We start from the raw sequence: 27,401 nt of genomic DNA on the forward strand, positions 1-27,401 counted from the left end.
CTTTTAATAGAACCAAACCAGTTCATCCAGGAAGTCAGGGGTGCAAGGTTAACAAGTGTCACACGTAACCTGTATGTGGCTTGAGCACGAGGGCTTGTCAGCCCCCAGCCATGTCCTGGGGCGCTGACCCAATGGGGACTTAAGTCTCAAGGTCAGAGTTGGTTCAGGGTGACGCGCTCCTGAGGTCTCTGAAGATGACGTGGGCTGCATTGCGTCCAGCGGCTCCCATGACGCCCCCTCCTGGAAGCCAGTCACCCGGGAACCTAAGCTGTGCTCATAACTCTGCCCAGGGCGCCCGCAGGGCCGGGGCTTACAGAGAAGCTGAGCGTTGGTGCCTGCGGGCCGCCGCTCGGACTGCGGGCATCAGAAGCCCCTGGGATGACTATAAAGACAGATTCCCGGCTCGCCTCCAGGCTTCTTCCCCCAGAGCTCTGGGCAGGTGGCCCAGCGAGCGGTCCAAGCAAGGGCCCCCCTCAGTCTGGAAGTCAATGTGCTGGGTGGTGAAACTGACTCAGGGTGCGAGGGGGAAGCTGTGGGCGTACAGACCTCTCTGGGATGTGTCCATAAGGAATGGCAGCCTTGGCGAGGTCTGTTAGGCTTGGCATAGAGGCTGGGAAGAATTTTTAGATTGGGAAACGCAACGTTACCAACGTTACCAGCCCGTACTGGTCTAAACTCTGGAGGCGGGATTCAGGGACATGGGTCTCTCTCAGCTCAAGGTCGGCATTTGGAGAGCCGCCTCTGTGACCTATTCTTGGGCCTCGTGAGGAGGAGGTGTGAGCTACCCCGAGGGTGGAGGGTGCCGCCAGCTGGCAGAGGCCCCCGCTGCTCCTCGTTTCCTGCGTGCTGAGAAGCCTGAGTATGGGGGATGGCTTGTTCTCGTGGGACTTCCCTGCTCTCCCCCTCTCCCCCTGCCTGCCGCACTGCCGATCCTAGCTGCACAGGAAAGGGGGCCCTGGGGCACTCACCCGGGTGGGCACCACTTCCGCAGAGATACAGGCCTTGGAGGGGCCCGTGGTAGCTGGAGTACGGGGGTGCAGGGCGGGCGAAGTAGGGCTGGTCCAGGGTCATGGCACAGTGGAAGATGTTCTGCGGGAGGTGGGGCCGCAGTGGTTAACGTAGGAGTATTAGGAGTTTTACGGCCTTTGCGAGTTTCTCCCCCTCCTCCCCTCCCAGGAAGGTTCTTCTCCTTCCAGCATATTTTCTTGGATTCTTATGAAGCAGAAAGGGGAGGGGAAGAGAGAGAACAGGTGCATGTCCTTGGGCCGCGGATGGAGTTTTCCAGAGGCACTTTTCAGGAGGAAAGAAAGGTGAGGAGCGTCTTCAGAGTGGGAAGGAACTGAAAGGGGAAAGAAGAGGGAGATTTTAAGGGTTTTGCTGAGATCAATAAATCCTCCTCACTGTGTTTGAAAAATGGAGGATTTGACTTATTTTGGTAGCCTTGGCCAAGAGCCTGGGCCCCCAGGGGTTCATGTCCCAGCAGAGTCACTGTAGATGGCAGACAAGGGGTAGGGGACTCGAGCTCCGTTCTGCTCCCCTGGCCTGGGTCCAAGCAGCCAGGACGTGGGGAGCAAGGGTCGGGGGAAGGTCAGACTTAAGGGCCAGGTCTGGACAAGAAGACTGACACCTGCTGGACGTCACCACAGGGATGTCCTTCTGGCTAACCCTCGCAGCATGTCCCAAGCTGACCTCATCCTCCCCTGCTGAGACTGCTCTCTCCCACCTTCCCCACCTCGGAGGGCGGCATCACTTTCCCTGCCTGGGCCTCCAGGTGGACCCTTCCCGTCCCTCTGCCCCGACCTCTGCAAGCACAAGGTACCGAGACTCCTCAGTTCTGCCTGCCCCACGCCTCCCATATCCCTCTGCTCCCTTCAGTCCTCACTGCCTGGTCTCCTGCGCTCTATTCCTGGACCAGCGCTGTCCAATAAAAATATACTAGGAACCACATACGCAATTTTTATTTTCTAGGAGCCACATTAAAATTTAAAAAGAAACCAGCGAAATGAATGTCAATAATATATTTTATTTAACCTAATAGATGCAAAACATTATCATTTTAACATGTGATCAGTATAAAAATTATTAATGAGGTGTGTTGCATTTTTTTTCATCCTAAGCCTCTGAAGGTTGGTGGGCAGGTGGCATGTGCAGCCCACCTCTGTCTGGCCTCACCCCACGGGAGCCACCAAGAGCCACATGAAGCTGGTGGCTGCCATATGGACCCGGCCTCCTAGCTGGTTCCTCTGTCCCCAGTGTCAGTGAGGTTTTGATAAATCAGAGAGGCAAGTCCAAGGACGTGCTGCCTTAAGAGGGGAGCTCCCTCTGAAGAAAGCCAGATGGGAGAGGTGGCCATGGATGTCCAGACAGTGGGGGCCATGGGCCTGGTGACCTGCTCATCAGGCACTGTCTCTCTTGTCTGATCTCCTCACTCTTCCCCACTGCCTAGGTCAGACTACTTCTCTGTCCCCTTCCACTGTGGTCTCTGCACCATCCTCCCTTCCGGATACAGGCTGGGTGTGGAGGGACAAGAGAGAGCTGAGCGGGCATGCCAGGGGGTGGGGGTGCAGGGAGAAGAATGTGACAAGGGACCCCCCGGTCTTGTACTCACCCCTCCAGGAAGCCCGAAGATTCCCTCCAAATCAGGTGGTGTGAGGAAGTCCCTGCCCATCATGGAGCCCTTGAAGCCAGGAGCGTAGGCCTTGATGCAGTCGAACACCAGGTACCAAACAGCAGAGAAATGAGATGGCGTGATGGAGGAAGAAGATGAAGCGCTAGGATTGTACAACTTGGCCAATTTCTGAAAATTCATTAAACTACATACTTACAATGGGCTTATTTTATCATATGCAACTCATATCTCAATAAGCAAAAAATAAAAATAGTCCATGGGCAACTAAATAATTCATTATTAAGGCCTGTGGGTCTACCCCACTTTCCCACCTGCTCACCCCAACCCTAACCACAAAGTTACTTGTCTCCCATGAATATGCAAAGCTTTCTTCATTTCCTTGCTTTGCTCAAGTTGTCTCTTTGCTTGGAATGCCCACTGTTGCCTGGCCAACTCCTATTCATCCTTTTAAACCCAGCTCAAATGTCCCTTCCTTTGGAAAGCTGTCCTTGTCTCTCTGGCGAATAGCTTCCACCTTTGGTTCACGTAGTACGTTGTATTGTAAGATTGGTTTCCCCCAAACCGTGACAGGACTGTGAGCAACTTTGGGAGAGGAACTGTGTCTTTTAGGCTTTTTTGCCCAGTGCCCGGCCCCAGCAGGCATTCACTGTGTTGACTCAGGTTCCGTTTGGTACCGGTCGGTACTTCTCGTCCTCTGGGACAGGACTTACCAGGTGTTAGTCCTGAATCGGGCAATCAGGAGGGGAGGGGTCCCAGCTGTCACTGCGGAGACAGGGCAGGCTGCCCTCTTTACCTTTGTCTGCATATGCGTTTCTCTCCTGCTCCTCCCACACCTTGCCTCCAGCCAGTGTGTAGGGCGTGTACTGAGTGAAGAGGGAGAGGACAGGGCAGCCGGGGCGGGGGGGGGGGGGGGGGGGGGGGGGGGGGGGGGGGGGGGGGGGGGGGGCGGGGGGGGGGGGGGGGGTTGGGGGGGGGGCGGCGGAGCCAGGGTGGGGTCCAGCGAGGAATGGATGCAGAGTTCAGTCAGAGGCTTGCCGCAGTGGGGAGGAGAGAGGGTCAGGTGTGAAGAGAAGCAGCTGCCCTAAGGGAAGGGGCTGGGAGTGGCTCCAAGGGAAGGGGCTGGGAGTGGCTCCGAGGTGACAGGGACCGGGGGAAGGCAGGCCTGGGGCGAGATGAGGGGGTGTCTGCGAGGCTGTGGCGGTTGCTGGCCCGCGCGGGCTCCGTGCCCCCTGAGACGGCCCAGACCACCCGGGAGGAGCTCCCAGCCTCGGATGCACAGCCCCCACTCTCAGGTCCCGCGTAGTCTCCCTTGACCTGCGTGTGTGTCCCCACCTGCCTCCACCGCCGCCTGCACTGTGACGGGCCCAGCAGACAGCACACATGGGGAAAGGGGCCAGGCCCAGGGCAGCAGCTGTCAGGCGGCCGATTTCAGCCCAGGTTACCCCGTCTGCACACCTTGCCCTGAGCAGCCTGTGCAAACCAGAGCTGCTGGGGCTGCGGCCACCCGACAGAGCCCTGACGGTCTCCCGCCCCTCCCCTGCTTACAATGCCATGTCTACTTGGAACACACTGCCCTCCAATCTCCAAATATGACCACTTTCGAGGCCGCGTGAAACGCCCTCTCTCCCTGCATCCCTCACTTGCGATGTGTCCTCTGAACCTGGATGTCCACTAGGCATCTCCAGAGTCACTTGTCCAAACCCAAATGCCTAAGGCCTGCTCCTCTCCCCACACAACAGGTTCCCCTTTTTTATAAAGACAAACACCTTTTTCCGGTGGCACTTCTTTTGCTCACACCCCACTTCCTGTCAACAGCAAATGCGGGCAGCTTCACCTTCAAATACCCAGTTATCTGGCCACTTCTCGTTACTTCCGCCGTCCCCACCCTGGTCCAGGCCACTGTCTTCTGTCCCTTGGATTCTGCAGTAGTCACCAATTGCAACAGATGCCTTTTTTTTCTCCCAATAGTGGCCAGAGTGGTCTTTCCAAAATGGAAGTCAGGCTCGGCACAAACTTTCCAGGAGTAAAAGCCAGGAGTGGCTGACAGGGCCCAGCTGCAGCTCTGGGACCCTCGCCATCTCCCCTCACTCCCAGGTTCTCTTTCTCCAGCCTCTCTGGCTACATCCCTGTGCCTCCAACATAGCAGACCACTCCGCCCCAGGGCCTTTGCACATGACTTGCCCTCTGCCTGGATGTTCTTCCTCAGATATTTATAAGACCTTTATTCTCATTTCCCATGGGTCGCAGCTCAAACACCATGCTTGTCAGAGACGCCTTTCTTTCCTGACCTCCTTATGAGAACCATTTGCTCCTCTGACCTATTTTTCTCCATACTATCAGTGCATGTTTGTTGATTGTCTTGCATTCCACCATAAAAGGTCAGTGAACTGAGGGCAGAGGTCATGTTGACTTTGCTTGCTGCTCTGTGCCTGGGTCCCTGGACCAAGCCTGTCACAGAGTAGGAGCTCCAAAATATTTATGAATGAATAAGTGGACATTGCCTTCTAGCCTTCTCCCAGGGCACACACCCTCTTTACATCATGCTATAAGTATTTGTGTGCCTGCCCTGTGATAAGCTTTGTGTCTGTTTCAGGCCCCTACCTGACCCCTAACTCCCCTAACCCACACTCAATAGAGAGTCCCACACAGAACAGGTTTTCAACAAGCTTTGGTGGACAATTGACAGTACGGAAAGATACTTGCTCCTGAAACATCCCTGCCTATCTCTGAAGGATGGAGATTCAGCTGGGCTGGGAGGTAGGAAATGCTTTTAGAAGTTTTGCATGAAGGCGGCTTATCAGAGACAAGAGAATATGGAGCAGGGAGATCGGATGAGTGTGCGCCCTCTGACGGGCTGCTGAGTCAGAGAGACCTCTTCTTCTCTCCCAGAAAGCATTTTCTCCAGTTCTTCCCAAATGCCAGGGCTGTTCTCTCAGCAATCCTTTGCCCCTTCTGCTAATCTGTGACACTTGGCTGCACTGCATGCCACTCTTTCTTGACTCTTCATCTGCCCTGGCCCACGGACTTACCGCCTGCGATGAACTTCCTCTCCTTAGAACGTAAGTGTGGATTTAGGTAGATCCTAAGACACTGTGACTGTTAAGCACTAGGAGGAAGAGGCACTCCTCTGTGTCTAGACAGTCACCCACCCCTTCCCCAGCCCGTGTGTGTAGGAGTGTCCCAGGGGACACAAAGCCCAGGGCCTACCCACCTGTGGGAAGGCAGGCCATCCATGGCGTCTTCAAAGGCCCGGTGGAGGAGGAGTGTGTCTTCACAGTTCAGGTGGATGGGGCACTGGTGATGGGGCAGTGGCTGGCCTCCGGGAGCACTGGGGGCCGCCAGGAAGTCAGGCAGCCTGTCGACAGCCACTGAGGGACCAAAGAGGAGGGCAAGGGCCCAAAGGCCTTGGTGCTTGGCCTCCAGGATCCTCCTTCTCTGCCCATCACCCTGCTTACCCAAGGGGTGGATTGGAAAGAAAAAGTATGGGGGGGCAGGGTGGAGGCGAGGGAGTAGAGATGATGATATAAGTCAGTTTTTCCCAAACTGGGAGATTTTCTCACTCAGATAATGTCAAAAGAGACAGCTCTGCAATCTGTGAGTCTCTTACCGTTGATCTTGGTAACAGGTGACTTGGTGTCCAGCCTGGGAGATCCTCTCCACGAACTCCTTAGGAAACCTTTCCTGGAAGAAGGTTCTGTGAAAAGGCCTGGGGATGGCTGAGGCCCCAAGGGGGCTGCCTTCTTCCTTTGCTCAGGGTGGTCCCTCAGCCTCCACTGCCAGGATCTTTCTATCCTTCAGAGCTCAGCCAAAGCAACTCTTCTGTGAAGGCCTCCTGGATCCCCCCCGCCCCCAGCTCATCACTAACCACCTCTTCCTTTGAACTCTGCCTGAGCAAATGTAAGTGGTCCACACCAACTCCAACTTTGGATGTGGCCCGTGGGCTGAAGGCCCCTTTCCTCCTCCAGTCTGTAAGCTCTTGAAAGTCTTGATTATCTCAGAATTATCTTGACAAGATGCTTTTGAACTGACGTTTGTTGAATTTTCTTAGTGGAATCACTCAGAAAAAGTGGTGCCTTGTCCCCCCAAATAAGTCCCAAGAATGGTTGGGAGCCCCATACTCACATACGGATTATCATATGTTTTGGTGACAGGGGAGGTGCGATCAGTTGCAACACCTGCCCCCAATCCTCACCCCTCCCTGTACCCGCACACCTTTGTAGTCTCTTCCCACTGTGACCCTGGGCTTGGGGCAAGGTGTACGCTAGCAAGTAGGATGCAGACAGAATCCTGAAAAACACCTGCGTGAGTGGGTTTGCTCGCTTTTGCCCTCTGCCAGGTTGGAGAACACGCCTCACTGATCATACTGGAGGATGAAAGACACACAGAGCAGAGCTGGTCAACCTGGTCATTCCAGCAGAAACGGTCTTGGACTAGCCACAGCCAGCCCGCCTGGGCACATGAGCAAGGCCCGCCAGGATAGCAGGGCCCACGTTGACCCACAGCTGATGGAAGGTGCCTGAGCAAGCCCAGATCAGCTGAACTCAGCCAAGTTCAACTGAATTCTCCAGTTCTGCGTGCTAAGTCAGGATTTCTCATTAAATGCCCAGAAGCTTTGTGGTTGTTTCACGCAGCATTGATACGGCCATAGATAACGGACACAGACGGTGGAATCAGAGTTGGTTAGAGCAGCGAATCAGGGTGGTAGGATAACTCTGGGTTAAAAGTCAGACCTGGGTTCTAACTCTGGTTCTGCCAATTGCCAGCGGCATGGCCTAAGTCACCTCATTCCCCTGGACTTTTCTCCCCACGTGCGAGGCTTCTTCCCTGTTTGCTACCTGCCTGTTAGGTAAAGGAGAGAAGGACTGGCTTCCCCTAGTGCAGAGAGAGTGGGCACTTGCATCTCCCACCCTCATGTAGTCCTGGCGCCCTTGACCAACACCCCCCCCCCCGCTCCCCCATCTTGGCAGATATCTTGCCTCCAGCCCCCAGGCCTCACCTGTGGTGTCAGCTTCAGGAAGCTGGCCTGTGGGGATGTGTTCGACAGCACCACTTTGCTCCTCACCTCCGAGCCATCTTGCAGCATGACTCCTTGGACACGCCCTTCACTGCTCACCAGCACTTTAGCCACTGTCTAGAGCCCACCAGAGCGAGGCCCCGGAAACCCCCCAGGAAAGAAAATACAGGTTGGATCTTGGGGGATTTCCACTGTCTGTGCTGCTCCTGGGCGCTCACAGCTTCCGCATCTGATTCCACCCTGCTGGGCTCTGCGGCAATGTGGTGAAGCCTTAGCCCACCCACTCCAATGCAAAGGCTCGGCTCGAATGGGGGCTAGGGGCCAGAGCATTCAAAGGGGGTGGTCAGAAGAACTGGGACCTGGTTGACAGCTGCTCAGCCATTAACAGGCTGCACAAACTTAGCCCCTTGATTCCAAAGCCCCACTTTGTGCATTGGTAAAATGAGGAACCCTCTCTCTGAATTTGACATTTGGTTCCATACTGGGATCCCGGCAAATAATCGGGGTGGGGGGGAATTCACCTTTTCAGTGAAGAGGCTTGCTCCGTGTGCGGTGGCTGAGCTTGAGATGGCATCAGAGAGGGCACCCATGCCGCCCTGGACATAGCCCCAGGCTAGCTGCATCTCCTCCAGGCCCCCCATCACGTGATGGAGCAGCACATACCTGAGGACAGACTACTGGGGTCAGTGGTTGGAGGTGCGGTTTACCTCCCCAGAGCTCTAGGTGCAAACAGTCCTTTCTTTCTGGTACCTTTAGCCTCTCTGTCCCCATGCTGCCTTTCCCATCAGCCTTTAAATGGGCTCTAGGCTCCTGTAAGGCCTTTTGCCTCACACCCTACATTCTCTCCCCATGCAAACCTGTCTGCGGGCAGAGCTTTAGCACCAACCACGCGGCGGCGATGCCCAAACCCGCAGCCCTAACTCTCTCCTGAGCGCCAGCTACCCCAGAGATCCCCACTTGAGTGGGGTTTTTCGGCTGGCAGCTGAAACCCATCTCTTTCCCCATTCCCCAACCTGTTCTTCCTTCATTCCCCCCATCCTAGTGACGGCAGCTTCCGTCTCCCACAAAAAGCCGAGGGCCAGTCGTGCGACTCGAACACGTGCCTCACCGCCTCCATGCCATCGGGCGCCATCAACCCTGCCTCCCAAAGAACTTTCCAGTTCCCCCTCCTGGAGACCTCTTTCCTGGTCCCGGCCTGTCCTCTCTTCCTTCCACTCCTGCAGTGGTGTCCTCCTAGTTGGACCACCTTCTCCCACTCTTTCTTCCCTGAAGACCTGGAGCCCCATCGCAAGCTTAGCCAAGTCCTGCCACTTCTCTCCTTGGATGCCTTTGCCGGCTCAGCATTGCTCTCAGGGGCATGGCCAGTTTCCGGACACGCCTCCAGGGCTCCAGCCTCATCCCTCAACAAGCTCCCCCTCTCAGCCTGCACTCCTGCCAAAGCAAACCTCCCCATGGTCCCGGCTCAGCCCCCAGCGTTTGCACGGGCCGATCCAGCAGCCTAGAAGCCCCGTCCTCCCTTGTGTCTGTTTAGCTAATTCCTCCTGTCCTGAGAGGCTCAGATTAGGTGTCTCTTCCTCGTGGAGGCCTCCTCTGACGCTGGACAGCATTGCTTCCCTGCCCCACCCGCATCCCAACCCTCACAGAGCTCCACTATCATCACTTGCTCTTTGTCTACCCCTCCTAGGAGGGTCTCAGTGCCCTTCACGCCCTGGCCCTGCCCCTGGCACAGGTAAGGGCTCCATCAACATTCACTGGAGAAATTAATGAAGAAACAAATTACTTAAAGGCGCACTTCACACACTGGGCAGTAGCTACGCCTCCCGCAGAGTCACAGAAAAAAGGACAGGAGGTCCCAGTGGAAGATCCAAACTGGCTGGTGGATCATAGAGTTGGCCGAGGCAGGGCAACCATTGCCAACCCCCCTTTTCCATGGCCCTGGGGAATTTGGAGCTGGCTTAGTGTGTGCTGAAAAACCACTTCCAAGGGTGGTTCTCATCCTTTGAGAGAAAAGCCACACTGACAGCTTCTAGCTGCGTCTTCTGATGCACTGGAAATGGCCCAACCCTTGGCAGCATCCTCCATCCCAAGACACAAGCGCACACACGCACACACACACACCCTCCCTCCCTGCTCCTACAAGGGGCTCATTAAGTCACACCACAGGGGCAGACTTCACTGGGTCTTGCTGCCCCCTCTTGGCTTGGCTGTCAACAGCCCCCCTCACAAAGGGAAAGGCAGTGCCCCACCCCCACCGCCATGAAGGCACCTGTGCGTGTCCTGGGACCCCAGGGGGTCAGAGGGGCAGTGGAACTTTGTGGGAGGAGAAGAGATAGAAAGAGGGGAGAGAGAGAAAAAGAAGGAGGAAAAGGAGGAGAAAGCTGTTCATGTTGAGCTATCACAGTGGGAGAGAGGCTTTTCTCGCTGCAGCATTAGGGAGAAGTGGCTAAGAAGGAAGATTTTGGAGGGTCAGCTGGGAATCAGCTCTGCCACCACTAGCTGTGTGACTTGGGGCAAGACCTGTCCCTTCTCTGAACCATGGCTCTCAGGTGTTGCTTTGAGGGTTCGATGAGTGCTTGGCTTCATGCCTGGCTCGCTGGGAGAGCTTGGTGAGAGACAGCTGTTAGCATTCTTGTTGGGAGATTCACTCCGCTCCGCTGCACCCCACCCCCTGCCCCGCACTCACCCAACTCCCCGGAGTGTGGGGACTTGTCATGGCTCCAATCACAGCATCCGTGGCCAGAGTGGCTTTTAGAGGCTCGGACTCAAACCACTGATCCAGCACCTGGGACGGCAAAATGGCAGGGAGAAGGGCATGGGGCCCCGGGGAGAGAGTCCCCCTCACTGTGGGGTCCAGCCAGAGGCTGGGGAGCCCCTCACCTTTGTAATTGGAGCTGTGAGGACCTGGTAATACTGGGGCAGCTGGGCTCCCAGCACATGACCTGAAAGAGAAGACCCATAAAACATAAATTGAGACAGGAAAGAAGGAGTCATTCCAATGTGTGGTATCTCTGTTCTTATTTCTTTATCTGTAAAATGGGAGTAATATTTCATATCCCCAAGAGCTACTCTAAGTTCTTTGGGAAGCTACAATAGTAGCTACTATAAGCCACTATGAGTAGCTACAATACGCTACTATTTCATGTCCCCCAGAGCTATATAAGGAATAAATGACATGTGTAAAGTGTTTGCAAGTTCATAGGCACTGAATAAGTTCTAGTGGTTGGAATTATTTTTGGAAAGATGTTAACTTGTACCTGAGTCCCTTACTTTGAATTCTGTAAGGCCCATCCCCTAGGAGGTAGCCACCTAGGCCGGCCCACAGCTCTGAAGCTGATTCACACTATCTCAGAGAATAACTGGGCAGTAAGGCCCCGAGGGCATGGATCGTGATCTCTAGCAATTTTAGCCCCAGTGCCTGGCTTAGTGTCTGGCACATAGCACTTGCTTAATAAATTTTATCGCATGAAGCTTCTTGGACTGGTCCTCTGAGAGGCAATGTCTACTTGTGGCGTTTGTGATAGATTCTACTGGCTCTGATCCTTCACTCCTCCCCGTAGCCACACACTTTTTCCCAGCAACTCTGCAGTACCTCCCACTGTAGCTGGGATGGCCTGCCCTGCTCCTTGAGTCTGGGCTCACCCACGTGATTCGCTTTGGCCAATGGGATGTTTACAGATGGGAGGCAAACAGATGCTTGAAACTGGCCCACACATTGCGCTATGCTTCTGCCATTGACGTAAGATGGCCATGCTGGGACCAGCCTGCTGCTTCCAGGAGGAGGGTGGGAAGCACCTGGAGCACAACTAGCCTGGCTGATATGCCCCAGCCATAAACCCCCATGTGAGACCAGACCAGACTGGACTGTGCAGACACATGAGAAATAGAGGTTTATTTTTACATGCTCCTTGAGTTTTGTGGCTGTTACACAGCAATTTTTGTAGCCATAGCTAAGTCATTCAGCACTTTTCTAGAATGCAGAAGCTAACCTGGTCTTCATATCCTGGAAGAATGGTAGAAAATAGCAGCATGCTTGGTGAAATGTCCCTTCTCATACCCGTGGCAGACATCCCCAATTCATCACAGAATTTTTTCTTGCTGAGCCCAAATCTAACATCCTTCCTGTATGGGGGCATCTCTCCAAACTCTCTTGGCCCCTCTCTCTTATTTTAGCCACGACTATGGTGACAAGCTCCATGCAGGCTTCAATCAGCTTCACACGGTAAAACCTGACAGCATCTCACCTCAGATCTGTGGGACGCGCCTCACTGTTTCTTCCCCAGGGTGTCTCTGGTACCATGACAGGACGCCCACAGGAACCCACTTGGCACCCATGGATGCACTGCCCAGAAGTTAATGCTCCAGGTGGGACTTAAACCCCATGGGGCACTCTTTGCCAGTGGGGGACAGAACCTGATGGATAAATGTTTCCCTTTTTTTCTCAGGGGAACTGTCCTGACGTGCACTTCATAAGGCCGCCTGGGTGGTCCTCCTGGGATCTAGCACCTGTCACATGTGGTAGTAGCCAGCACAGTAGCACACCCTGGGACTGAACCTTCCTCTTTCCAGTTTCACCCCCCCTTTCCTTGGGGTCACCCATCACAATGAACTACGTGCTTACAAGCCTTCACTTCAGGCTCTATTTCTAGGGCCGCCAGGCTAATATCTGCTCAGCAGAGTGCTCTGGAAAACCCCTATTCATGGACGGCAGTTGGCAGGCTTATGAAGGTTCAAGCTCATGTCCAATCATCAAGAAAATGGGCTCAACATCCCGAAGGTCACTCATCATGCCTGATGCCTGTGCTTTGGACTTACCTGCCTGCAGCAGGGGCTTGAGCGTGGAAAGCGACTGGAGCCTTTGCAGCAGGGAACCCCTCTGGAAGGCCTCATGTCCACGGGGAAAGCATCCAGCAGAGGGTCTATGGCTAATGTCAACTGATTCATGAATGCCTCATATTTGGGAAAGGCCTGGAACAGAGAGCTCTGAGTCAAGGCCCCACTGCTTAGCATTCCACGAGGACATTGCCCCCATGCTCTGACCTCCATCCCGTCCGCACATGGCCTGCGGCTCCTAGCCAAGCCTCGGTGGCTTCTCAGCCCTCACGCCCAGCCTTGGCTCAGCTCGGCCATGGAAAATTACTCCCAGTTCCAGGCCTGTGAGCTGACGTCAGCACTAGGGGAGGCCAGAGAGATCCTAAGCAGATGAGCCACCAGGGTGGTGGCAGGGACAAGGGGTTATGCTGGCTGAGACCAGCTGTCAGCCACAGAAAACTGGCAAATATCCTAGCATGTGGTCTCTGTGATAAACCAGAAAACCACTTAAAATTTCTTCTCTCTGTCCTGTCTTTCCACATATTACTGGTGGAAGTAAGATCTCTTCCCCTGTATTGCAGCATGATGACTGTTCTTTCCTGGTCTGCAAATCTATGTCCTCTTGACATACACAGAAACAGAAGCCTACATCACTTCACCCAACAAGCCCCAATAACAGAATCCATTTCTTTTCTCTCTTCTTTCTTTCTTTCTTTCTTTCTTTCTTTCTTTCTTTCTTTCTTTCTTTCTTTCTTTCTTTCTTTCTTTCTTTCTTTCTTTCTTTCTTTCTTTCTTTCTTTTTTCTTTCTTTCTTTCTTCTTCTTTCTTTCTTTCTTTTCTTTCTCTCTCTCTCTCTTTCTTTCTTTCTCTCTCTCTCTCTCTCTCTTTCTTTCCTTCCTTCCTTCCTTCTCTTTCAGAATCCATTTCAATAGCGTGGTTAGAACACACACCTTTCCTTTGCTGGGTGGGCGACAGGAACATGGATGGATGCCTATGCCACTGGCAGCCCTGTCTTGATCCCCAGCCCCCAGCTTTCAATTTTTGGTTCATCTATACTAATGAATATATCCATAGAATTTTAATAAGGTTGCATAAAAAAAAGTTCGGCACTGAAGTATGTTTGAGAAGTCTTGACAAAAATTACTTTAAACAGCCTACAGTAGGCCCTCCACATGACAATCTGAGAAGACAAGATCAGAAAAGGGTTTCCTTACTTTCCACAGTGGAATGTGGCCCCTGCCTCCTCCTGTGGTTACTAGCATGCCAGCCACTGTCCACCAGGCCCAGCGATGTGGCCTCGTCCTGAATCCTCTCCAGTGCACCTGGGCAGTTCAGGGTTTTGAGGAGAGGGTGGAGGCCCTGACTCCCAACCCATTGCACAGAAAAGAAGCCGTTTCAAGAAGCAAGCTCCCCAGGAGTTTCTGATCATCAGCCAGCCTTAGAAGCCACTGATTGAGGAGAGATACTGTGGGGCCATGGTTCTCTGGGTTTTACCCAACACTAGATTACAAAAAGCAACACATGTGGCTTGTATCAACCTGGGTTTCTTATGAAAACGTCCTCAATGGGAGAGGAGTTCATGCTGTGCCTTCAGCTCGTATTTAGGCTTGGTACAAAAATATGTCCCTTCCCAAAGAATCTATATCTGCAAAACCAGTCACATCACGTCCATAACATTATTCAATGGCTCATATACATGAAGCTACCCAACAAATTCCTTATAATGCAATCCCAAGAAAAAAATGTGCATTCTCCGTCAGACGTATGTCTTCCTTCCACCAGACCTGCATGCTCTCATGGACAATTTCTTGCCTTGGGCTGCCAGGGGATTGATGCCAAGTCAAATGAATATTTATTACAATTCTCTTGTCCTAAATACTTGATCCAGTTCATTCTATCCTTAATTGTCTCTGATCCTCCCTTCATCATTCTTTTTGGCTTCACGGGCTTTAACATTGATAACCACCTGGAGTTCTTTCCAAAAGCAAGAAAGATGGAAAACGCATACAGTATAAGTACATACCAGTGGATGCCCTTTTGAAATTCAGCTGGCTGAGGCCACCTGAACAGTGGCCTCATACTGAGCACACACAGGTTTGAGGGTGTCCAGTGTCCACTGGTCTTTTTTTTTTAAATATTTTATTTATTTCACAAAGAGAGAGAGTGAATGAGACAGAAAGCACAAACTAGGCCAGGGGCAGAGGGAGAGGAAGAAGCAGGTTTCCCGCCGAGCAGGGAGCCCGATGCGGGGCTCGATCCCAGGACCCTGGGACCATGACCTGAGCCGAAGGCAGACGCTTAACGACTGAGCCACCCAGGTGCCCCCAGTGTCCACTGGTCTTAATCAGTGTTCTCCATCCCCTTCTCTTCGAAGCGCCAGAGATCGAAGGCTACCTCAGACTGGAGCCCTCCCAGGGCAGGTGGAATGGCCTGTCCAAGGCCTCATGGTCTTTGGACATGTTCTAGGATGACTCTGGACAACATGTTTTAGGATGCCTCTAACCAGGCCCAATTCCTTTCAAGAGCCACCTACAGGCTGGCGAGGGAGAAGGAGATCTGTTGCCGGTCCCTTTCCCTACCTGGGCATCTTTCTGTGAGAACTGGGCAATCTGCTTCTGGTTTTCCTCCATGTCTGTGCCCAGAAGGGACCTGGGCACCTTGCTCCCCATGCCCTCTTCTGGCATTGGGGTGAAGGGGTAGCGGTTTCGAAGATGAAGCTTCAGCCCGTATTTCTGCAGAACATAGATAGCATAGCAACATTTTAAGGGGTCTGTGTCCTCTGCCCTTGACCCTTCTCTGATTGTGTTTGCAACCATTTAGGTACCTGCACACAGTTCCCCAAGGCAGGTGGTGCCGCTTCTTATTTTTTAATGTAAGTATATAAAAAGCGCTCTTGCCCAGGCATCCTTTGGCAGGCCACGTCACACCACACCATGCCACGCCGTGCCATGTCAATCCACACCATACCATACCACACTGCACCATGCCACACCATGCTACCCTGATCACCTCACAACAACGGGAAGCATACCATCCTCGTTGTACGAATACAACAGAGGCTCAGAGCAGGGAAGTAAGTTGTCCGAGGTCACCTTAGGAGGTGGATCTAGGTTTCACAACCACATCTCTGTGACTCCAAAGCTCTGGCCCTCAGCACTAGTCTATAACTACCCCCACTTTGGAAATAAATAATTAAAATGTAGAAGGACACAATTACATAATGGTTATGTGAAAATCCATACTTAGAAGGTAGATAAATTATGCACATCAAAAAATTTTATTTACTTTGCAGACTCATTTACTCCTGGGTCACTTTAAATGGAAGTTCCCTCGATGTATTTAAAATACGATTTGATTCACAAATATTTGACCGGCAAACAGAACCTTCCAAGAGCACAGCTGCTTCTTTGATGGGGGTACAGATAGAACAAAAGGGGCCTGTGCTGGCCCCAAAACTTAGACTTACTCTCCCCCAGAGACGTCTTTCCTGAAACCACTCTACTGAGGTATGACTGACAGACTGAAAGCTGTGCGCATTTAACGTGGTTAGCCTGATGAATCTGGCATCTAGAGCTTCCTTCCCAGCTCCCTCCCCTCTGCGCCAGCTCTGCTCACATATCACCTGAGCAGCAAGGCCTCCCTTACACACCCAGCACTTCCTGCCCCCTCAGCCTGCTTTCTTTGTCTCTGAAACCCTCACTGCCACCTGGCTAATTGCATAGTTTCCCCGTCTCCCCCCCCCCCCCCCCCCCCCCGGGGGTAGAATGCAAGCTCTGTGGGCTCAGGGGCATAGTCCCTTTGCTCAGTGCAGTATCCCCAGCACCTGGATGTACTGCAATCAATACGTATTCTGTTGACTGAACAAATGAACGTCACGTTGCAGACAGGGGACATGTCCAGAGACAGAAACAAGATCTGTGAGGAGAAGTTCTGGAAAACACAAGGAAACCAAAAAGGCCTCTCCAACAATGACAGCTGAAGTTTCCCCAGGCCAGAGATATTCCAGATGGCGGGATTGCCATGGGTGGAGCATACTGTGGAGGTGAACCCAAACAGTGGTAGGGGCTTGGGCTGGGAGACTGGCAGGGTTCTTTCTCACACCAAGATGGGGAAAGCTGGAGGAAGTTCCAGCCTGGTTCCTCTCAGGTGAGTAAACTCTTTCTCACCCAGGAAGTAGCCTTAGTTTCTCCTTTTCCTCCCCCCTCATCCTGTCCGTCACCAAGTCTCACTGGCCCAGTCTCTCCAGAAGTTGTATGCTTCTCTCCATCGCCACTGCCTCCATCCCAAGCTGCCATCTCGTGAACCACTGCAGCCGCTGCCCGCCCGTCTCCCCGAGACCACAGCTGCGTCCACCACATTCCATGCCACCCAACATGTGGACTGACCTTTCCTGAAGTTACAAACCCCATCCCTCCACTTCCTCTGCCCATGGCACTCCAGGATAAAATGCAGTCCCTCCTTCACAGCCTACAAGGCCCTATCTCAGTTGGCGCCCCAGCCCCTCTCATATACCGTCTGCTGCCCCTCTGCCCATCCCTTGTCTGCTTTCTTCCACCTTGGGCCCAGCCATCTTTACTTCCCTCCGCTCAGGTGACCACAAGGCTGCTAACTTCTTAGCCATCTGCATGTCAGCTCAAATGTCACCTCCTCAGGAAAGCTGTCCTGGTTGGGCAGTCCAGGCTGGACCTCTGGTCCCTCACTATCACATTGCCTTGTTTTCCTTTCTTTGGGGGTAACACTTCCTCTACCTGAAGTCCTCTTACTAAGAGCAGAAGCCTTGTCTCCCTCCCTCACCATGGGATCCCCAAGGGCTTCCCCCAGTGCGGGACACAGGGCAGGGCCTCAGAAGCATTTACTGAATGAATGAATCAATAACCCACCCCAAATAAGGGTCCTGAGAGTTGCTTCAAGTATAACTAATTGAATATGAATAATTTTTTGTCTGATTCCAGGGCTTTCTCATAAATTGGACCTTTGTCATTCTTGGTGGTTTTAATTATGTGGTGTCAGACTAGAAAGAGGGATGTTAAATCACCATTAGATTTGTTTACATCATGCAGTTCTCCTCGTATAAAAACAGAACCCTTCTTCTGATTCCCCCACGAGAGTTCTCAGCATGCACAGCCACCCTGGGTGGAAATTGCTAGGAAGGGACAAGGTGTATATGAGGGACCAGGGGTAAGAGAGATTCAAAAGGTGTGGTCCTCGGCCCCACCACTGTCCTGCAGAATCAGCTCTCAGATCAAGGTCCCTCAGGGTCCCATCAGTTTCCAAGGTTGTTCTGATAGACCTGAAAGTTTGAGAGCCCTGCCTTAGGTTTCCAGGAGTAAAGCAGGAGCACAGTGATCTGGCTGAGACCCAGAAGATTATTAGTGAGGAAGGGAAGGGGTTGCCACTTGAATGGAGTCAAGGCTGGCCCAGGGGGAGCTGGACAAGGCAGCTGCTTGCTGACGGGGGAGACAAGACCGCACCAGGGCAGAACTCTGCCCTCTCAGCCTGGAGTCCACTACTTAATGTGGGGCCACTTTTGAAGCAAACCTGTGATCTAGTGGACAGAACCAGGAGGTGATCCAGTCTGATGCTCTCGTTGACAGCTGTGGAAACTAAGACCCAGAAGAGAGGCCCCATGGAGGCCCCATGTGGGTGGGGGAAACCATCCTCTGGCTCAAGGATGGGAAGAGGGGCAGTGGCACCAAAGGAAAGACTCACACTTTAGGTGAGAGCTTGGTCTAACGGGACAGGCCCCCAGTGGCCAGGCCTGACAGGCAGTAGCCAGCTACAGGGCCCCGGGGAGGTCTTTCTGGAGCCTTAGTTTCTCAACTGCCACATGGGAGTAATAATGCTAGCTGACAGTTATGAGGTATGGACCATGGCCCAGACAAACCTATTAACCACCCCCCAATAGCCTTATGAGGTGGGTACTATTACCATCCTCATCTTGCAGATGAGGAAGATGAGGCGCCATGAGGCAGCTAATAAAACCATCAAGCAGGGATTCAAAACCAGCCCGTTAGGTCCCAGAGTCTGTAAGCTCAGCCCCATCCTCTGCCCAGGCCGGGCTGCAAGGGGAGCTCCTGTCTGTGACCTTGTCCACTGCAAACCGCAATGTGCTGGGATGTGTGAGGCTGAGCAGGACTGCTCTGGGATGCCTGTGCCAGCACATGGCAGCCCAAGAACGGGGAGAAGGAGGCAGGTGGACCTGGTTCAAGTTCTCTGTCATTTCCTAGTGTGTGAACCTAACTTCACAGAACCTTGGTTCCCTCATCATAGAACGGGACACTAACATTCTTGTCTCACAGGTGAAGACCAATAGCTAGAGTGTTAGAACTTGTAGCCCAAGTTGTGGCACTGGTAAAATAACTGTTCTTTACTGTTGTTTGGAGATAGAACATTCCCAGAGTTCAGCTGTCTTCCTATAGATGCTGTCCAGCTTGTCAATGTCTTGTCAGAGAAGGTGCTCCATACTCCACAGGGGGTTAGTTCTGTGTCTCACGAAGCAGGACTGTTTTCTCCCTTGCTTTGAGCACCATGCTCCTATTAATGCAACGCAAGGTCGGAGATCAAAGCATATACTCAATTCAGTGGGGGGTTTCCTAGTTAAAGGAGCCCTATGACAGAAACCATTTTCAAAGGAGTAACTTTTTTTTTTTAAAGATTTTATTTATTTATTTAAGAGAGAGAGACAGCGAGTGAGAGAGAGAGCACACATGAGTAGGAGCAGAGGGAGACGGAGAAGCAGACTCTCCTGCTGAGCAGGGAGCCCGACGTTGGGCTCGAGCCCAGGACCCTGGGATCATGACCTGAGCCGAAGGCAGACACTTAACTGACTGAGCCACTCAGGCGCCCCTCAAATGAGTAACTTATTTTTATAAAATGAATAGTCATGTGAAAATTTCTGTTCTGTGATCCTGAGTTTTATAAGTTAGATTTTTCAAAAGGAGGGTCTACCCACAGCCCTCACCCCTAGCCACGTCTGCCACCATGTATAATTAGTGCATTTGCAAGCTTGTCTTCAGCTGTAGTCTGGTATGGACTGAAGACTGGAGACCCTTGCCCGGGCCTTGGCTAGACTTCACCAAGTCCTGCCTGTGGGTGGCTCACTTGTGCTCTGTCTCTCTCTCTTTCTCTCTCAGTAGGCAACAGTGATTGGATGTCTTATTAACTTCAAACTGTCAATTTACAGCAAAGTTGGTGCTAAAATGCTCACAGCTTCTCATACGGGTGACACACAGGACCCTTTTTTCTGAGTGGAGGTGACAGAGGCACCAAGCGGGGAGAAGCTGAGTGGGCTCCAGGAATGTGGTCACCAAGCTTCTGAAAGAGGCAGTGGGGGTGACAGGAATCTGAAAGGACAGGAGCAGAGTTGGGCCAGCCTGTGGACTGAGGTTAAGCCGAATAGAAGTTAACAAGGGGCCCTGAGCGTTCTTGGGACTCCCTAAAGTAGCCCAGGAGTCAGAGGAGGTGAAAAGTCCATGGGTGCCAAATTCCTGCTCAAGCTGCCTACAGTGGTAATAGGATCTAAAGTTTAATGAGGGCAGAAATCAGGCTTTTGTCAGAGGTCCAAGGCTTCAAGGCAGGTCCCCAGCGAGGGCCAGGCGAGATGCCAGGAAGCGATGGGGCCGGACAGAGCTGGAACCCCAGTCAACATGCAAGGCACCAGCCAGGGCTCCATGTAGGAACATGGGCCTCATGTTGACAAGGCTTGTCTTCCAGAGACGCCCAATTTTTATGTGAAATTTTCCATTTTTAAGACACTGGTAGGCGAGACAAAACCCAACTGTGGGAATGCACTGAGAAGAGCATGTGGGGTAGACAAACCCTTGGATGGAAGAGAGAACCCAGGTGCAGGGAACCACGTGGGCACAAAATAGGGAGCCTTCACCCCAGGTCAGAAAGCTGGAACTGCCCCCTCCCCCACTTTTGGGCCATGGGGGAGCTCGACCTTCAGCTCTAGGTCGGTGTAAATCTCCTCACCTTCAGCAGGCTGAGGAGGTAGGACACTCGGGAGAACTTAAACCCTGAAATGGAATCCGGTGAAGACGGTCACCGGCGGTCACCGACAGTCATGCCCCGCCACCCCACATCACCTCTCAGGGCTCACCTGGGATGACCTCCTCTGGGACAGCTGCACCCCCACCACAGGGCGTCTCTCGAAGACTGCTGTGTTCACCCCCAGTCTCTGTAGGTACGCCGCCTGGGGGGCACACAGGGCCCGCCTTTCATCCCAGGGGCCGACCTGCCAGCTCAGGGGACTTGCTACAGGGCCAGCCTGCTGCCCCCTGGCTCATGCTGTTCCTGCCTCTGGGAATGCCATTCCCTTGCTTCCTCTGTAAATTCCCACTTGCCCAGATGTCTCATAAGATGCGACATGACTGCTCCTCCCCCTCCACGTCCCAGGGGCGACCTTCCCTCCTGCATGGCCTGGTGGCTCTAAGTCCTACTGCACCGTGCCCAGCCCTGCCTGGGGTGCCCAGCTCCTCTGGGGGGCTGAGCCTCATGCCTCCCCACAAGCACCGAGAGGCAGGGGCGCCTGGGGGGGGGCTCTGTCGGTGAAGTGGCTGCTTTCGGCTCAGGTGACGGTCCTGGGGTCCCGGGATCAAGTCCTGTGTCGGGCTCCCTGCTCAGCAGGAAGCCCACTTCTCCCTCTGCCTGCCCCTCCCCCTAATTGTGCTCATTCTCTCTGTCAAATAAATAAAATCTTTGACAAGTAAATGAAGTTCACTTGCCAGACACTGTTTAATCCAGCCCACAACCCTAGAGGTGGCCACTATGACTCTCCCCATTTCACAGATGAGGAAACGGAGGCCCAAGGAGGTTAATGGCTTGCCTCAGGCTCACGGAGCTCCTGAGTAGAGGTGTTGGGAATTGAACCTAGACGGTCTGGACCGAGGATCTATACTCCTGACCCATCCCAGTGAGGAAGAAAACTGAGCAGCCCTGGCACTGGGACACAGCCTGGCCCTCAGAGGTACGCCGTGTTGTTCTCACATTAGCCACAAGCAACCTCACAGAATGGTCTGAGACCACTGAAAATGGGACAGAGCAAGACCACTTCACAATTTTGCCTAAGTACAAACATGGGCTCTGAGTCACCCACAAAATACCCTCCACCTCCTCTCGCAGCCAAAATAAGTGACCACTACTTCCTTACCAGTCACCCTCTCCTGCTACTGGCCCCCCTCCCCAATAGATAAGATTTATCGAGATGCCCAGTCACAGGGGGTGCTCCTGCTTTCTGACGGTATCCAATCTAGAGCAAACCCTACTTCCTTAGACTGTGCCCCCAATCATCCAACCAGAGCTCAAATCCTAGAACAGTTTCTTCCAAACCCCTCCTTCCTGAGCCACCTCACATCACCCTGCTCCCCGGTCCCCCCCAGCCGGTCACCCCCTGACTCTGCGAACTGCAGGGCTGTGCCTGGGGGGGCCTGGGTCTTGGGCCGAAGGGGTGGACACCAGCCTCCCTTGGGCTGAGTTCCCATCTGCGAGGCTTTGTGTGGCAGGTCCTCGAAGCACATCATCTGTTCGCTCCAGAGCAACTCTGTAAGTGGGTGTTTTTATTCTCATCTTACCACGGCTCAGAGAGCCTCAGTGACATGCCTTGACCTTCACAGATAGAAAGCGGCAGAGCTGGGGGACGAATTCGTGTTTATAATTACATAAAATCAATGTTTTAAATTACTGATCAGTTGAGTTATATAATGCTCCCTGTAAAATGTTCAAGTAAAACTACTATGTCAGGGAAAGTGTTTAGATTTAACACCAGTCTCATAGCCCGCCCTCCCTGACGTGCTGAGTGGTCCCGTATGGATATCCTAAAGCTGCCACTGCCTCAGGGAGATGTTCCAAGTTTGTCTTGTGAACACCCTCTAGCACACATGGTGGCCTCAGAGGGGTACCGGGACCAGAGTTTGAGAAGCACAGCTTCAGGGTACCCCTGGCCTGGCTCAACTTTGGACAGAGGAGCCAGTGGTGGTGGGGGCAGGGCCCTACCTCCCCTGCTGGACTGGCTTCCTCGCCGTCTCCGGGGTACACTTGGGGCCGTGTAGCTGCTAGGTACTTCAGCCTAGACACAGCTGGGGAGCAGGGGGCTCCTGTAATCCGTAGTCGGAGGGCCCCACCTGGCCCCAGCTTCCCAGGCTTTAACACATCCCTCTGGCTATGCCACTTACATACTTTCCCATGTTGTCACCATCTTGCTTCTGAATGTCCCGACTCTCCCAAAGTTGTGGGGGAAATGCACGTACGTTAGGGGAAGGAGAGGAAGGGGAGCCCGATAGCCTCCTTAACTACTAAGGACACCCATTTGACAGCCGTGGGTCAGCGCCAGGGAGAGACCAGCCGGCCGCCCCCCTCTCCTGGCCGCACCCTGCGGCTTCTCGAATTCCGGCTTACAGCCATGTGTGCAGGGGCTCGGGCAGAGGGGAAGGTACTCACAGCCACCAGCCCGTTGTGTCCTGCAGAGACAAGGGGGAGGAGGAAAGTAGCAGTGGTCGGCGGGCAGACAGACACACTCCCTGGGGAATATGGGCACCCATCCCTGTCCCCATGCTCGTGAAGATCCTGGGGAGGTAGCCGAAAGTACCACCTGTACCTGGATGTTGTAATAGCGTCTAGCTTGATGCCATAAATCACCTGGTCTGTGGGCAGCCAGAAAACCCTGGTTCTTGCCCTAGCTTGAGAAAAGTCCTGTCACCCTGGCCTGGCCAGTGGCTCCAGGCTGGAGTGAGGGATGAGGAGAAAGCCACAGTCATCAGACAAAAGCTATCTCATGAAGCCTTGCGTTGCTGGGCTTCTGTCTCTTGGGGATGAGCAGGTGACTGGTGGAAAGTGTGTCAGTTTCCTGGGCAGGAACAGAAGGGAAGCGTGGCTGCTCTGCTGGCGCTGGACCCCCTCGCTGGCTTGGAATCACTGTCCAGGTGCATGCTGGGCATGAGCACAGCTGCTGTCACACGCGGCTTCTTCTGCCAAGTGTGGTCCATTCTAGTGCACCAGAGGCTTTAGTCCCATGGCTTTGTCTTTGTCAATCACCAATATTTCCCAAATAAGAACAGTTCAAAATGAATTAAACACATAGAGCTTCAACGTGTGCTAAAGGAGTGCTGGCTGATTGGGTGAATTTATCTATCGTGTGTGTGTGTGTGTGCGCGCGCGCGTGTATTTCTTTTCAAAAATCTTAAGAGGGCTGCGCCTAGATTGGGAGCCCTAAATCTGACTTGGGATTCCAGGTTCCCCACCAGGCCCACTGCTGACAAGTGCGTCTCCTGCTCTGAGAAGTTTCAGGATCATCTAAGAACCCATATGAACGATGATTCACAACCCCACCCCAGAGTCAGCTCAGCAGGGTGGAGGCAGGGACTTGGGATGGGTTTCTCACAAGGCCCCGGGGTGGTTCCGATGCAGGTGGTCAAGCATGGCCAGGGGCCAGGAGTGTCTCCTCTTGCCTCACTCTCAGGATAAAGTGTAGCTGCTTATGGAGAAGCCCTTGTTGGGCAGAGAGCAGGCCTGGGTTGTTTTCAGGTAGTGGGGACAGGTCTTGTCTGGAACATTTGGCACGCATTTCTCCTTGGTGACAGAAGGTCACTCTGAGTCTTCAAAGATGTCAGCAGAAGACTATGTTCTCAGAGCACCAACCTGAACCCAGTGTTCGTGCAAATAAAACGTTCAGCCATTAATCTGACAAACATCCATAAATAGGAGGCAGTGATGACCCACATGACGGATTTCTTCACAGCTGAGCTTTGTTTTACATTTTCCACACAGAGACACCCAGAATTTTAGAGGTCACTAAGCCAACTTCTCTTCCATTAAAGGAATCTCTGAAATAGTGTTTTTCAACCTTCTTTGACCATGAGCCACATGAAGAAGTGCGTCCTAACCTGTGACCTGGCCTGTACCCCACATATAAATGTATCCACAGAAACAAAAGTTTCATGAACTCATATTAACTCACCATGTGATAAGCATGTGATGATCTATTTGATTATATTTCATTAAAAAAGACGGGTTAATATACTATTTTTATATACTTTTGAAAAATTTCTTAAGGTTTAAAAGCTTTGCTGGATGGGATTCATGAGCGAGTTGCAGCCCACAGTTTGGAAAGGCCTGCTCTCAAATATATACATCAAATTAAAGGCCGACTGTCCTGGGCTCAACCTGACTCCTGCTATTTACAGGACATGGCCCTCAGAGAGTCATTCTGACCGGCCATGAGCTTCAGGCTTCTTGCAGTGTTGGAGCGAGAATAACCAATAATATACGTAAGGCACCTGACCCTCAGCAGACTCACGATAAATGGTAGCTATTTATCTCTTAAGTAGTGCTGATTATAAATCTTGGAAAAGTAATAAAGGCTTCCAGGCAACGGGGTCCAGTTCAATCATCACACAAGCCCACAAATGCACAAACAGACCTCAAATGACAAAGGTCAAGATTCCAACAGCCCAAGACCCTCAGCCCTCCACACTCCATCCCTAGTCCTGCCTGAGCCCTCCTGGGGCTGCTGGTGACCTCTCCTTCCCCCGAGGGGGTCTGAAGCTGCAGACTCTGATCATTTCCAGCCTGACTCCAGGGATCCTCAGCTAGCCAGGCATGTGGGGCTCCTGAGAGAAGCCGCTCTGAACACGGGTTCTCAAGTGCGGCTTGCAGCCGTCTGCACTGGACCCGCTCCAAATTCTGGTTGGATGCGCTGACTTCCCCTGAATCCTAATCACCAGGGATAGGGCCCAGGAATTGCACTTTAACAAGCTCTTTGGGTCATTCTTAGGCATATTTAGTCAAGGGACTACTTAGGGTTCGTCTTCAAGGTGGCCCCCAGATACTCGTGTGACCTCAGGGAGCAGAGCTAACCCTTCTCTCAGAAGATGCCACTTTGTCCCTCACTTGATTCCCAAATGCCCTTAATTAAACCAGGCTGCCCTGAATGCTCAGCAACTGAAGAAACAACATCAAGGAAAAACTCACACCTGAGACTCACACACACGTGGGCAAGTCACCTATGCCTCTGGGGACCTGGAGTCAACCCTCCGTGCCAGGAGACAGCAGGGATGTGCTGTCACCAAGGCCAGAAAAGCGGGGGTGGGGGTGGGGCATGACACCTTCCCAATCAGTGAAGCCTGGGGCTGGCTTCCCCTGGCCAGGATGTTTGCGACGCTTGTCAAACACTGCCGTTATTAAAATTTAGATTATTATAAACTTACAGTGAAATAAATTATATTAAAAACAAAGGCAATAAATACTCAAAACTTGTCACTTCCCCATCGTTTTTCCACAGTTTACCATGACCTATGCTCCTGCAGTTCTTCACCTCTGAGCAGCCGTCAGCGGCTGTGCCTCTCTCCCAAGTGCACACACAGCCCCCTCATGGTGGCAACTTGAAAAAGGCCGTTGTGGGCGGGGGGGGATACTTGAACCACGGAAGCCAGCCAACAGCACCCCTCAGGGCTTAGCAGTATTACTCTGTTGACCTTTCTGTGAGAGAAAGTGATGGAGAAAACACGAACGATGCAGATGAAACCCGACCCTGCGCTGTGTCTGCAGCTGTTCCGCGGCAAATAGCACAAAACCTTGAGAGAATATTCTCCCAGTGCGGGAGAAATGTCATCTGACGGAGCAAAGTCTCTCCCATCACCGGAGGAGTGAAGTTCAGGTGTGACTGTTGCTTCCCGTCGGTTCTGATCTTTAAAGTCAGTGCAAACGGCAAACCACGTTCCCTTCCGAGCCGGCCTGATCGGTCGGGAGTAACCACAGGTTTGCTGCTAAGTTTAGCAAAAATCACAGAAATTTGGTGAGAGCCAACTGGCTACCTGGAATTTAGAGCACCGTGTATCTTCCTTGTAAACGTGTGTGCTCTATTTCTTCTATCTATCATAAGTTTCCGTATAAATGTCCGCACACATTTTCCCTGGCGGGGCGACTTACAGCATCTCCCGGCCAGGACTGCTCGTGGAGCACACAAGAATGAAGAGCCGGCAGGACAGGATGCAGCTTTAAAACGGTGAAGAGCATCTTCTTTCTATCCTGCCATTGTCTGTCCTTCTAAACCCAGTGGGAAAGAATGCCAGAAGTTGAAATTTGGGGCCCCCCGGGAGTGTGAATGGAAGGCTCTGAGCAAAGACAACCTGGTCCAGACCCTGTGGCCTCCCACAGTTACGTGGCGGAATCGGACACGCTGCACCTGGCCATCAGCCAAGTGCAGTAGGACCGACGCGACGTGCCCCAGCCAGGCAAGACAAAGGGGGCTGTCAGCCTCCGCAGACATGCACTAGGATCTCTGCGACTCATTTCTATTTTTTCCTAACTCCCAGTTTCCTTGGGGGAATGGGTAGTCCTAGTGGTGAGGTGGTGGTGACCAGAACTCAGGGCACTCGGGGTGGCTGGATTTCATGGGTCTTTTATGGCAAAGCTCTTTCTTTCCAACCCTTGCGTACCATCTGCTTTCTAAGAATGTGGTGGCAACTAGCTAATTTTGCATGAGATACATGGAAACTCCTGAGCTCACCTATTCCTCCCTGGTCATTCTAGAAGGGCAGACCCGAGCCTAGAGAGGGCAAGAGTCTGCCCCAGACCACGAACAAGTTGATGGCAGAGTCAGCCCCACAACCTCACAGACCAAGCGGACTTTCCACCACCGCCCCTGCTCTGGCCCAAACCCCGGCCAGGCTGTGCCCAGAGCAGAGGAAGGTGGGGGGCTTGGGAATGCCACCCCCCTCCGCCAGCCTTGGGGCCTCTGAGCAGGGCTGCCCTCCCTGGCCCTCAGCTCTGGCACGGCCCGTTTACCTGCTCCTATCACCACGGCATCATACTGAGGATTTAGGCATCCCCTGGCTTCCCAGTGAGCTCGTCTCCAAGCCGGGCAGGGAGAGGCACCCAAGGCCCTGCCGAAACCTGGGCCACTTGCAGCCATTTCTGCCCAGCACTAGGCCAGGAATTTATTTACAATCAGCT

General features: G+C 52.9%; 1 protein-coding gene across 1 annotated transcript; it reads right to left on the bottom strand.

Moving 5' to 3' along the window:
* PYROXD2 (pyridine nucleotide-disulphide oxidoreductase domain 2) lies at positions 1-27,394 on the bottom strand. The gene is given in 21 exon segments (XM_027589180.2): positions 1-240; positions 969-1,089; positions 2,609-2,717; positions 3,425-3,526; positions 3,610-3,659; positions 5,837-5,997; positions 6,237-6,270; positions 6,272-6,310; positions 7,626-7,760; positions 8,165-8,306; positions 10,304-10,425; positions 10,521-10,582; positions 12,456-12,527; positions 12,530-12,608; positions 15,032-15,184; positions 20,395-20,424; positions 20,427-20,470; positions 20,554-20,589; positions 20,592-20,646; positions 22,890-22,909; positions 27,234-27,394. Coding segments are annotated over 21 exon segments (1,770 nt in total). The 5' UTR covers positions 27,361-27,394; the 3' UTR covers positions 1-163.
* Between the last annotated feature and the right edge of the window lie 7 nt (positions 27,395-27,401).

This window comes from Zalophus californianus, chromosome 15 (assembly GCF_009762305.2).
Source record: "Zalophus californianus isolate mZalCal1 chromosome 15, mZalCal1.pri.v2, whole genome shotgun sequence".
Taxonomy (NCBI): Eukaryota; Metazoa; Chordata; class Mammalia; order Carnivora; family Otariidae; genus Zalophus; species Zalophus californianus.